Below are 12,881 nucleotides of genomic sequence, written 5' to 3' on the forward strand. Positions count from 1 at the left end.
TGAAAGTCCGATTTTTATTGCAGAGAAATCACTACCACTGACTTTGCACCTAACATTACATGTGCATGAGAAGTGAGAGCCCCGATGCCAAAAAGCTGCATGCAAAGAGTATCTGATGGTGAGTGGTGACTTCAGTTACCACAGCAAGACACAACAACTCTCTGCAGAACTTCATCAACCTTCTGACTTACGCTGTAGCTGACTAAGAAAAGGCAAGGACTGGCACTCCAGGAACTGCAAACCTGAAATCTGACACAGTACGTGGTCAGGAATCCCCTACTGCACCTCTGAAAGCCTGGGCACACACCACACTAGCACCCTGTGTGACCAACCACCTTTTCCTCATACAGATGAGCTCTGTGTTCCACACCAGCAAATTTGCAGTGGGACTGGAACACTCAAACACTTCTCCATCAAGGCTTACAAGTCTTGAAAGGAAGCTGTTTTCCCAAGCGGATTTTGAGAATCACTTACTCTATCACCACCTCCAAAGTCCACCTGTTACTGAATCTGACAATAACTAAGGTTAAAAATGCTCAAGAAGAGGTCCTCAGCTGATGAGACATGACAGAGTATGAGGGAAATGAGTAATTCAGTAACAGGTGTTTGAATGAAGAAGATACAAATTTGTCTCCTGTTCTGTAGACACTAGTACATTATATATTCCTATTTTGTACTTGCTGTACTTTTTAAATATACACAAAATCAAGTTCAAAGCTGGCTGCAACATTTGCTTAGCCTGAGAAGGGAGACAAGTGTCAGGTGAGCCAAGGAGCCTCCCCAGCAGATTTAATGGTGTTAATCAGATTGTGAAGGGATAACAATCCAACAGTTAAATACCACTAGACAAGATATACCTTCTCCCCTTCACACTGACCTCTTTGAGCCACCACTGGTCTTCTCCAGATGTGAAGGGCTGGCTCAGGAAGCTAAGGGAGCAGAAAATTAAAGAAACATGAAGAGCTTTGCAACTCATTCACTCCAAGGCACAGACAGTTCTGATGCAGGACTAACTTTTTGGAAGATACCAGTGCTTTTGACTACCAATATCAAATTTTGTGAAATGGAATACAAAGCCCAGTTTCTGCTATTATATTAGTAAGCAGGAACATCAATTCAGTATCAGAGTTTCCCACAGCAGGTATTTTGGAAACAACTGACAGACTATTATTGGAAAAGATACAGGTTTTAGATTTCTTTTTCAAATCAGGTCAGTTGATAATTTGTCTTTACTACTTGATGACCAATCCGTTATCTACTAGTTCATCGCCTCCTCTAGCCTGTTATAAATTAGATGCCTCATTCCACTTCTAATCCCACAACAAATACAAATCTGATCAGTTATTTGTAGCTGCTGTATCTTCCTAATTGCTGTCTTTTCACATAACGCCATTTTAAAGGACAAAACATCCTGCTTAGATATGTGCTGGAACGGTACAATTACAAAGGCCTCAAAGAACTTATGTAAAAAATAGTTAAAGAGCCCTTTAAAACTAGTCTGACTGTTACACTGCTACCAGCTGTGACCAGACTTCAATATTCTACAAATTAAAAATTAATCCTTTCATAGAAGAAGCTTTAGAGGTATCAGTGGCACTGCTATAGTGTTAGAAATACACAAGAATGAAGAAAAACAAATTCTGTAATTACAGGAAGATTACCAGAGGCTTGGTGTATCACAACAGCAAACAGCAATAATTGGGCCTCAATACAGCAAGCACAGATCCCAATCAGCTTATGAAGATTATGTTCATCACAAGATACCATCTCCAAATTGCATTCTCCACAGGTATTTTGGAAATAAACTATTTCCTAACGTATCTGTGTATTTAAATCTTTTAAAATGCAATGGATTCAACTGATTTTGAACCTCACGGAAAACACTACACAGTACATCTAAATGGACTTTTCAGGTGTTTGCTTTCTGCCAAGAGTCACGAACATTTCACAGTGTTGAACTATTTACTTGCAGACTAAAGCTTGGAAAATTCTGCAGCAATAGCAACCAAAGAGGCTTCCCACATCTGTACCTTACTTCCAATCCATGTAATTCTTTCCAAGGTACAAACATGTACACTTTTGTTCTTCCAAAAGTATGTATATTGGGTTTAAAGGGTACCAAAGAAGCAGCTGGAGTTAAAAAACTCTGCATGAGAGTACTGGATCATGTACTACATCTAGCTCCCAACAGGAAGTTACCGGACACCTGTGCTTTCACTTTACCTACTGAGCCTCAACAAGCCAGTGAACCTTACAGCAGGTCCATAGTACCTTAAACCCACCTAAGCCAGCTGTTAAATCCCTACTCCCTTCTGGTATCCTTTCCTGTGTCCAAATGAAATGCAGAGAGCTGACAATCTGTACTGTGAAATTTTGAAAGAAACTGCATTGGTACAAAGTAGCTGGGAGTAACAGGACTTCTGCGACTGCTACAACACTTACTTGTTTCATGAAGCCTTGGAGGGAAATACGAGGAAACAGCAAAAACTCTACTTAGTGCACAGAACAGCACCCAGAAATGAGCTGGCAGCAGCATGTGCACTCATTCGCTAGCACTGTGCAGGTAAGGAGGCTCCACTGCAAAAAGCCTTTGACACTTGACAGGAACAGGGCTTTAAGCCAAGCTGTACCTTTTCCCAGATGCCCAGAGACTGCACTGATTTGGCCTCCCCAGAACAACATTCCTGTGCTCACAAAAAATTGATGGCAGCATGATAGAAAAATGGGGCTGAATTCAGGCATCCTCAAAAACTAGATCCTCACTGTTAGCAATGCAGGAACAGTAAATACACTGAATCTGCCAGAGCTGATGACGGAGATCTGGGCTAAGGCCACTTGCTTTCTCTGCCTCATTTGGGGTGAGAATGCTGAAGGCACAGAATAAAAATGTATCCTTCAAAGTTCCTGATCCCAAAGGTGATACAGACTTAAAGATCACACAACCGCCTGTAACTGGGAAAAATACATCAGTGACCAGGACTTCAGAAACTAAAAATCAAATAGAGCAGGAGTAGGTGAAAGATGACAAGTGGCTACATTTCCTTCTGGTAAATGGCCCTCAGCAAATCTCAGAAGGATAACCCTACAGCCTAACCAACAGAAGATCTAAGACTTATCTTCTTTTGATTTATGACTGGGGTATGATAGGTATACAAAAAGGAAATTTTAATCCCAGTCATTGAAGTGTTTTTACATAAAGTTATTCAGTTTATAACACGTTAACTCCCTTCTAGGTTTTGGGTTTCTTTCTCTCCTTGGTTTTCTTTTAAATGAGAGCACATAGAGTTTTCAATTTAGTATGCACTTTGCTAATTTCATGACCACACAATCTCATTATATCACACACAAAAACCACCAGCATATCATGCAGACAGCCCTACAAATTATAACACCTCTGCTCATCAAGACTTTTTCTTCAGTTTTAGTCAGGGATGCTGACTAATCCTGACAGAAAGAAATGGGCTGATTGTTTGATCCACCACCTTAAACATCAGAACTGTGAGTCAACAAATGGGTGCCTGCTACTGTAATAAAGAATAAGCAACATTTCTAATCCAAAACACCGAAGGAGTAAATAACGCTAGGAAGGATGTTACTGAGCAAAGAATGAAGCTGAAGAACTGCAAAAATCAGAAGGTTCAAATTAGGTTTTCTAAAAGCTAGGCTAGCTTAGATATCAATATAAACAAATAAACACAGTTACAGTGAGTGTCACAAATTAAGTGATTGCAACTGTTTAATTTTGTCCTGTGAAGCCTCAACTGTACTGGAATAATTAGTGCTAGATATTTAGGAAAAAAAAACATCACTGAGACTTAAGACTCATGTCCATAATCAACACAGGAAAGTCTTCTCATTTTATGTGTAACAATTCAAAAACCTCTTTCACATCTCAGGAGAACACAGAATTCAGAAGACAGTGAGGAGAGAACCGGCAGCTGTTTGTCCAGATGAAGCCATGAGAGTCTTGGCTCCTTATTGATCAGCTCTGCAGGTTGAGGTTAACTTTGTCTGCTGCTAATCACATGTCAGTACCTATAAAAATAGAAAAATCTCACTAATTAAAGAAAGAACAGAAACTCATATTAAGTGAAGAACACTTAAATTGTGGCATTTGATACTGCTATTATCCTTTTTGAGAGCTAGATGTTTTTTGGAATATTAATACCCCAAAATCAAAATTCCAGTTCAGTATCAACAACTTTACCTCCCTAAAAGAGGAACACAACAAAGAGGTATGGAACTTCCACCCAAACTTGAAACTAGAAGAAGGAGAATGAACCTGTACAGGTGAAAGATTCAGAACCTTTGATTTCTGCTCAACAGGTCTGTTCCTCTGCTCTTAGAAATTCACAATGAGAAGCTGCATGGGGTGCAGAGCAAAATCCAAAAGTACTTACTTATCTCTTGTTTCCCTTAAAGTTGCATTAAGTAAAAGCAAAGACAATTATATGTCCCAGCAAACCCAGTAACAAAATATGAGTTAAGTACAAATTAAAGGAGTAAGTATTTTGGTCTGCCAGAAGAGTCTGTACCCAGAGGGGATCAATAGTAACTCTCAAGTATTTAATAGCAGTCAAAGGAAGATTAGTAAAGAATGTGCTCAAGCCTGATGTGTTCAAAGGCAATGACTGTTTCCAGGCAGAAGGTGACTCAAGTGCCACTGTTTTCAAACTGAAGCTGAGACTGTACAGCTTTGAATATTTTAAATTATCCAGAGGATATAATCTAGATATCAGACCATGATTTATTATGCCATCACTCTAAATACTTCACTTCTCTTTGGTGGAATTCGACAAAACGAGGTGGTGTAGATCAATGCCAAGGAAAGCACTGATGCCTCCTGATTTCCAAAGCTGAGCACAGAAAATTGAAGGCAGGTTCTCTACGTCAAACCCTTATTGCAGTACAGGGAGCAAACCAAGTGTATTTAATTGCTGACAGTTGGGAATTAGGTATATTTGATTTAGAAAACAAACACTTTGTCTCTGTGTAGTGAAAGTTATAGGCTTTTCACAATCTGTGCAATCAGCAGGTCAGTCTGTGTACCAGTTCCTCAAGAGAGGCACAGTAACTAATGGCAATTATATAGCTCTGCTGAGCTCATTCATTCTCCACTCTAAACTTAATCTACATTGTTTTACTTTTAGAGGCTTAAGTTAGATAAAGTTTACTCCAGAAGGGTATTTCTGAGATGAACTTTTAAATACCCGGATCGGAAAAGAGTCAAAAAGAAGGTTTAGTAGAAAACCTCAGACATTTAATACAAATTAAGCTATTTTGAAAGACACTGAAACATTTCCAATCTTTAAAAGTCCTTTAAATGAACCTAAATTTCATTTTAGCATATCTCCATGGGTATACAACTTTAAAATACCTCTGCATTTTATCTACTTGTTAGTGCAAAAGAAATATGTTGCCTAGATTTTAACTCTTTTCAAAAGCAGATATGACAGCTTTAACTATGTTACTGGAGCTCTGCACCACTCTTAGGCTCAGCCACAGAAAGGGAATCACTCAGCACACTGGAAGTCAACCCTAGGGATATGCTTCTCCATAAGAGCAAATACACTACTCCAAAATAATTACTCCCCTTCAGGGTGAAATGTGAGCTAAGCCACCTTAGCTGGTCTGGCAGAAGTAATCTCAGCAAAGCTGAGGCCATCCATTCCCTCCTTCCTCCCCATGGAGGCCGACATTCAGTTCCTCTAGTCTTGGGCATGCTATAATACAGGCAAGCGTGGATGACAGATCAGTTCACACTAGGCATGAACATACCTAACCTTTCCCTGTTTAGAGCTCTGATGGATTCAGGCCAGTGACTGAGAAAGCAGCAACAAAGCCGGTAACCAATACGGAGAGATGAGACAAGGACAAAATGAATGAGGAGCAGCAGGAAGAGCCTCACTGGATGAGAAGGGGAAAAAGAAATGCACCACGCCCCCTCCTTACCCTAAGAAGCAACCGCTAAACAGAAGGATGGGCAATTTTTAGTTACTTTCTAACATTTACTAATGTTAGCCAGAAGTGTTGAAGTTATCATACTCTTTACATGCAAGGTTTCTTTAAGATTCACTGTTGCAGACTTAAATAAAAATTAAAGATTACTTTACACTGTGAATGTCACCTTAAAGACACTGCTGCTGCTAAGCCTGACCTGCATAAAATTGTCTCCACCCAAACAATAGCAGCAGAAGTGTGAATTCTCCTAAAATACAAAATGTGCTTTCAGAGGACTAAAATTCCAGTCTACCGATTACAAAAGTTAAGTGATAAAATCGACAGAAGCATGGAAAACACCCTCAGGTGAAGTCAAAGTAATCTGACACATATTTAGGTTTTCACTCTAGCGAATCCTAAGCCGATTTCAATCCTAGCCTGATTTCAGAGCTCCCTCCCCCTTCCTTTCCTATTACAGAAACTTAAACACGAGATTTGGGATTTCCTCTTTCAATTGCGAGTAGAGCTGAGGATGTGTCCGAAAATGACACGCAGATTCGAAGACCTCAGGAACATCTCTAGGAAAACCTCCCAATAACCCTGAAGCTCTCAAATTCGGGCGACTAAACTATTACCCCATTAGCCTTACCAAGCACCGCACTTCTTCCCCATTTAGACGCAGACGCCCAGCAAACCATTACTGATGGGCCTAGCAGCATTTGAAAATAAAATATAAAAACTAAAAAAAGGGGTTGATACACGGTAGGACAAGGAACAAAACGGGCCAGCACAGCCCACCGTAACCAGGCTCACCAGAGCGTGGGAGCGGTCCCCGGCACCAGCACAGGCCGCCGTGAGCGGCAGCGGCACCGAGGGCAGGGCAGCCCCGAGCCCCGGCGGAAGGGCCGCCACCGCCCCGGGGGGCGGCACAAAGGCGGCCGGCACCATTGTCCGAGGCCCCATCCGAGCCCCGGGCACGGGGAAGGCGGCAAGACGGGGAGGCCGCCGGGGTGGGAGCGGGAAGAGCCGCGGGCGGAGAAGGTGCCGCATCCCGCCGGCCCTGCCCGGGCCCCGGCGAGCCCGGCGGAGGGGCCCGCGGGCGGCCCGGCCGCGCCAACCCTTCCCCCGCCGCCGCCTCCGCCCCCCGCCGGCCGCGCCCGCCCGCATGACGGCGAAGAAAAAAACCCCCCTCAGGCGTTCCCCCCGCCGCCTCCTCCCGCCGCGAGCGCGGCCCAGCCCGGCCCGGCCCCTCCTCTGGCGGCCGCCGGCGGAGGCCGGGCCCGGCCGGGGCCCCGCCGGCCCCACACGCACCTCCGCGTCGCGGCCCTTGTTCTTGAAGCTCTTGATGCGGTGGCTCTCCAGGCCGGTGGCGGCGGCGTTCTCGGCCATGGCGGCTCCCGGCGGCTCCTGCGAGGCGGCTCCGGCGGCTCCCGGCGGCGGCTCGCGCGAGGGGCGGAGGGAAGCGGGACGCGCTCCGTGACGAGCGCGCGGGGGGGAAAACGGGCGGGGAGGGGGAAGGGGGGGGGCCGCTGCCGCGCGCGCGCGCCGTTGCTGAGTGACTGGGAGAGGAGTGGGGGGGCGGGGAGCGGGCGGTGCGAGCGCACGTGACGCGGAGGGCGGGCGGACATCGCCCAATTGCGGCGCGGCCTCGCGGCTCTGGCCCCGCCCCCTAACCAGTCCGGTCCCGCCCCCGCCCCGCGGGGCATTCTGGGGCGTGTAGTGCGGACGGGTGGCGGATCCGCACGTGGAGCGGCGGCCCGGCCGCGCGGTGCCGGCTCGACGCCGGGCGCTCCGGGAGAACCGAGGGCCTGACGGTACTGGGCAAGCAGAACCTCAGAATAGGTCCGGTTGGAAGGGACTACAGCGGGACATCTGGTCCGATCTCCCTGCTCAAACAGCACATGGCACAGGATTGTATCCAAATGGTTCTTGATATTTCCAGTAAAGGAGACTCCACAGTCTCCTCTCCGGGCAAATGTTCGAGTGCGTGGTCACTCACACTGTAAAGAAGTCTTTTCTCATGTTCAGGTGGAGCTTCCTGTGCATCAGATTTTGCCCATTGCCTCTTTTCCAATTGCTTGGCACCACCAAGCAGAGCCTGGCTCCATCTTCCCCCCAGCCTTTCCTCACAAGAGAGATGCTCCAGTCCCTTCATCATCTTTGTTGTCCTCCACTGAACCTGCTCCAGGAGCTCCCTGTCTCCAGTGTGCTGAGGAGCCCAGAACTGGACACAGCACCCCAAATGTGGCCTCAGCAGGGCTGAGTAGATGGGCAGGATCACCTCCTTGGACCTGCTGGCAATGCTCTTCCTAATGCATCCCAGGATTCCACTGATCTTGTTAGCTGTGGGGTTTTCCCCCCAAATGCACTCTGGGGTGACCCCACTGGCACGGCTCATGCACAAAGTGGCCTCAAGCAGCTCTTCCAGCCAGGGCTGTGTCGTGGATCTGCTCTGCACCTCACTCTGCTCCTCATGACTGCACTAACATCGTTGTACCCAGCCTGGGAAGTGCTGCACAACAAGCACCTAGGAAATCCAGGTGTTTTGGGAAGCCTCGAGTCCCCTCTGGTGGCTCTGCCATGCAAGCAAGCCCTGCCTGGAAAAAGCAAATCCAGTGCTTTGCCAACATGCCCTTCATTCCATACATGCATGTGGCAGCTGGAGACACACCGACTGTGATGCAGGGCACAAAGGGGCTCTGCCAGCCCAACAAACTGTCCCCAAACTGTCAAAATTATTGCAGTATGACTCCCCACGTGCAGCTCTGGGAGTATTTGAACAGACTGCAAACGAAGCACCCCCAGATTGATGGCAGCCTTGGCATGGCAATTTGGGTCAAATACGGTGCCCTGAAGTCACACCTGGAATTTTCATGGTAGAAAGGAGGATATAAGTGGGTGGTGTAGTTGTAGTCAGTGGTAAGCAGTGATCTAACACCTAGCATAAAGCAGAGTATTATCCAAGAAAACCAAAACCCCAAAATAATGAAAACATGTAACATTCAAATTTAGCTCATCTTACGCCACATCAGGGTGTGCAACAGATCCTTACAGCTATATATAAATTTTTCTTTTAGAGGTCTCTAATTGACGGCTCAGCTTTTTATTTGCCTTCTCCCAACCCCTCTTTGGATCATTTGAGTGACTGTAGCTTGTACCTCACAGCTCTGGCAAAACAAGGCTTGCAGCCTGCTGGAGATGAGTAAAAGTCCGGAAGAGGAATGCTCTTCCTCACCGTCATTGAGTTGCGTGCCAAATGTCCTTATCTGAGGGATCAATATCGGGGTTTCCATCTCTCTCCTTTCCAAGCAGTTCCAAATCCCAGCACACTTCCCTCTGTGCCTTTTCCCACAGCTTTTTCCGCATGTGCTGCACCATTGTTGCTAGGGTGGAAGACAAAAAGGAGTCAGAAACAGGCAAAGCCAAAAAGGCACAACCAGTGTGGCTGGTGTTTGTCAGAGATGGCCTCTAGGCTACCTGGAAGTTTGAAGGAAAATTTCTCCAGCTATCCAGTTGTCTTCAGGAGAGCTCCTAAAGCAGATTCAGCAGCTGAGAGCTTTGTTTTACCCCCCCAAGGAAGGTGGCTGTGGCTGTCTCAGGCCTGGTAGGGCAGTAGAGCAATGCTGATATGATCCCTGCTAGGCAGGATCAGTTCTCCTCTGGAGGAATTGGCCACCTTTACCATGAACAAAGGATTATTGTTCAGCACCACTCAGCGTAAACTGAGAGGTAAGAGGAAAACTTGCAATTAAATATCAAGTGTCTCCAGGTTGGGATAACTCAATTTACCAATCCATAAATCTATACCCATTCCACTAGATAGGATTTATAAATTCACTGTTCTTTTCTTTCCCATTTCTTCCTGTACATAAGCCCTTCAGAGTTTCTATGGTGCATTGAATTAATCCTGGTAGACACTCAGGAGTTGAACACCTCTTAGACAGAGCTACATGGAAGTTTGCTTGGCTTTGCTGCCTGAATAAAGCTTTGTGGTGAAGCTCTTGATTTGGATCAGGGAAAACATTTTGATGCAGTTAAGGAAATACTACTTTTTGGCACAGTAATTAACAGACACTACTAAAACATAAGGAATGAGTAGTTTGCTACTTTAAAAACAGAACAAACCATGTGGATCTGGGTGGCTGTTCTTCATCACCATGACTTTCATATCATTGTGTTCATGTTGTCAAGACCTGCAAGATATGTGTGAGGACCATGAGCACATTTGAAGGATTCACTGACCCTGAGCAGCCTCCTCGTGCTCCATTTCTATCCCTTGCCCCAGTGATGCTGCAGTGGTGCCAGTCTCAAGCTCCATTGCAACCCTGGCCCAAATGTGGGTGCTGGGTGTCCTGGCTGGGTGATGGGGAAGGGTGAAGGGGAGCAAAAGAGGGTGGTTAGGGCCACCAAGGCCTGTGGGTGCCTTCAGTGCCCTGACAACATAAAATCTGTAGCTTAAAGAGCTGTGAGGAGGAAAGATATTTCATAATTCAAAGATAAGGGCAATAAGAACTTTTCACGTATCCCGTTACTGGATGAAGTTGAGTAGTGCTTGTTTCTGGGATGACCTTTTGGCTCCAGCAAAACTGGAATTAACAAATTCATTGGGATCAACCCAATGAATATTGCTGTATTTTGGGAAGAGCACACGGTCAGCTCAGTGCAGTGTCAGATTCAGCGGCCACTAACCCTGTGCTTGCCAGTCACTTGTTCTTTTGCAGTCAGCAATTTTGTCTGTATCCACCAGTCAATAGAGCTGCAAGGAAACCAGCATGTAAAAAAATGTAATGAACCTGAGTCATGTTGTCGCTGGCAATCCCTTCAAGAAGGATTGGGGAGGTTTAGGTGCACTGCTTTGAGATGCAGTCCCACCCTGCTAATGGATATTACAAGGCGAGGCAGGAGAGACAAATAGAACGTGTCAGCTCCTCAGTCTCTGTTCACAGCCATGAGAAGCTGAAGCCAAGACCTTAGGGTGGAGGAGGCATGGATGCCTCCTCAGCAGAGGAGCAGGATGGCTGGCAAGGTGGGATCATCTTGAAACACTGCTACTCACTTGGCCACAAACCACATGTCAAGAACAGCCTGTAAAATTGTGCAACCTGTAATCACAGGAAGGTACAAGGATTGCTACAGAAGTTTAAGCTCTAACCTAAAGCACCCATGGGTCTCATGCCTTGCTTGCCCACCTCAGAATGGAGCACCTAAAGCACCCATGGGTCTCATGCCTTGCTTGCCCACCTCAGAATGGGATAGCCAAGCACCTCTGACCTGGGATGAATGACAGCTGTCACCACGTGTTACCACTGGCATGGCAGAGTGAGAGAAAGCCTTTTTGCCCTATAAAATCTGCACTGTTCATGTGCTCTCTGCCTCTCAGCAGACATTAACCTTCATGCCTTGCCTTCTAGTACCTCTAGAGACAGTGTGACTGGGGCAGGCTCAGACCCTTGCATGGCTGGGGTCCCTGCCCAGACCCTCTGTGGCTGTCCCACTGTACGTACAGCTCTCCAGCAGCTGGCTGGGCAGCATTTTGGGTGTTGCTCTCTTACAAAAAGGGATGAGTAACACATGCAATAAATGAAAGCAATGCCTCTGACACTCATTTTCCCTGAAGGTGCATGTATTGTTTTGGTGAGACCATTAATGCATGTTTGCAGTTCTCTCCACCACTGAGGTAAAAAATTTGTCTTCTTAGGAAAAGAGTTATGTTCCCACCTCATTGCAACTGTGGCTTGGTAATGACAGTGAGCTAAATCCTGGTAGACACTCCAGCTTTGTTAAAGGCTGCCAACAAATGCCGTGTGAGCTAAGAGGTAACACGCACTCCAGGAGACATGAGATAGATCCACTGAAGAGAAGCCCATGGTGAGTTGCTGTGTAGAAAGGTCCACAACCTCCAGGTCAGGAAATCCCTAAGCTGAAAACAGTTGAAACACTGGGAAAGTGCTGGCGGGAGCATCACTTTTTTTCTTGTCCTTATGCTTTTTTTGATACATCAGTTTACTGGTGGCTGTTGGAGATGCAACAGCCTTACTGAATTCTTATTCAGACCTGCTTTTGGTCTGACCCACAATAGTCCTTATATTCACAGCAGAGAATTAGTGCTCAGTGAGCCATGTCAGTGTGAATTTGATACCCAAGTAGTCCCAGAGTACAGTGCGGTCCTCCAGTTTCAAAGCAGGTGGTTATGGGTGTCACCTGGTTGTCCTGTTGCTGCTTTGTCCCTTCTCTGGTCACCCACCCTGGAGACAGCTTACCTGGTGCCAGACTCCAGTCTGGGGTGAAAACAGCTGCTTTTTTGGAAGAGAACTCTGGCCATAGGTTTGGATGCCCACAAGGAAACAATCTCTGGCTGCAGTGGGGTGTGCATCTCATCCAATTGGCTCTCTGATGTTGTTCCCCAGTTTTTCAACAGTGCCTCAGTAGACCTGGCAGTCTGAAATACTTCTCTGCAGCAGAGCACCTTATCCCACTACCCATGGGCAGCATGGTCAATGGCACCTTGCACAAACAAGCAGCTCCAGTGGGCTCTCAGGAGCTGTGCAGACTGGTAAAGGGCTCAGGGAAATGAGGGCCTTCCTCAGTATCTCTGTGCCAGGACCAGTCCCAGAGAGCTGCCCTTTCTGCTGGAAGCAGTCACTTCTGGGGACAACGCAAAGAGCTGGTGAGGGAGCTGTCATGAGGCTGTCTTTGGGAGAGCCAGTGTCAGGATTAACAAATGCCTCATTATCTACAGACGAGGAACAGAAGCATTGAGGGAGCAGCTGGATAGTCTGCCAGCATCTTCAGAGTCTGGGGAACATTGTTAATGAAGGAGGAACCATGAAACCTCTGGTTATTCATGGGTTCTCTGTGTTCTGTCTGAGCCAAGTTGCTGTCTCAGCATCTTTGTCCACACTTTAACTGGGAGAAGAGGTTCTGCTCCTTCTGGTTCAGAG

The 12,881-nt window shown here is 46.5% G+C and overlaps 1 protein-coding gene across 1 annotated transcript in view; it reads right to left on the reverse strand.

Moving 5' to 3' along the window:
• KPNA3 (karyopherin subunit alpha 3) overlaps window positions 1–7,460 on the reverse strand; it is a 48,246-nt gene extending 40,786 nt beyond the window's left edge. Inside the window, exon 1 of the mRNA XM_054653738.2 lies at window positions 7,252–7,460. Coding sequence (XP_054509713.1) covers window positions 7,252–7,329 — 78 coding nt within the window. The 5' untranslated portion in view covers window positions 7,330–7,460. The remainder of the gene's footprint in view (window positions 1–7,251) is intronic.
• Window positions 7,461–12,881: the final 5,421 nt, after the last annotated feature.

This window comes from Agelaius phoeniceus, chromosome 2, assembly GCF_051311805.1.
Source record: "Agelaius phoeniceus isolate bAgePho1 chromosome 2, bAgePho1.hap1, whole genome shotgun sequence".
Taxonomy (NCBI): Eukaryota; Metazoa; Chordata; class Aves; order Passeriformes; family Icteridae; genus Agelaius; species Agelaius phoeniceus.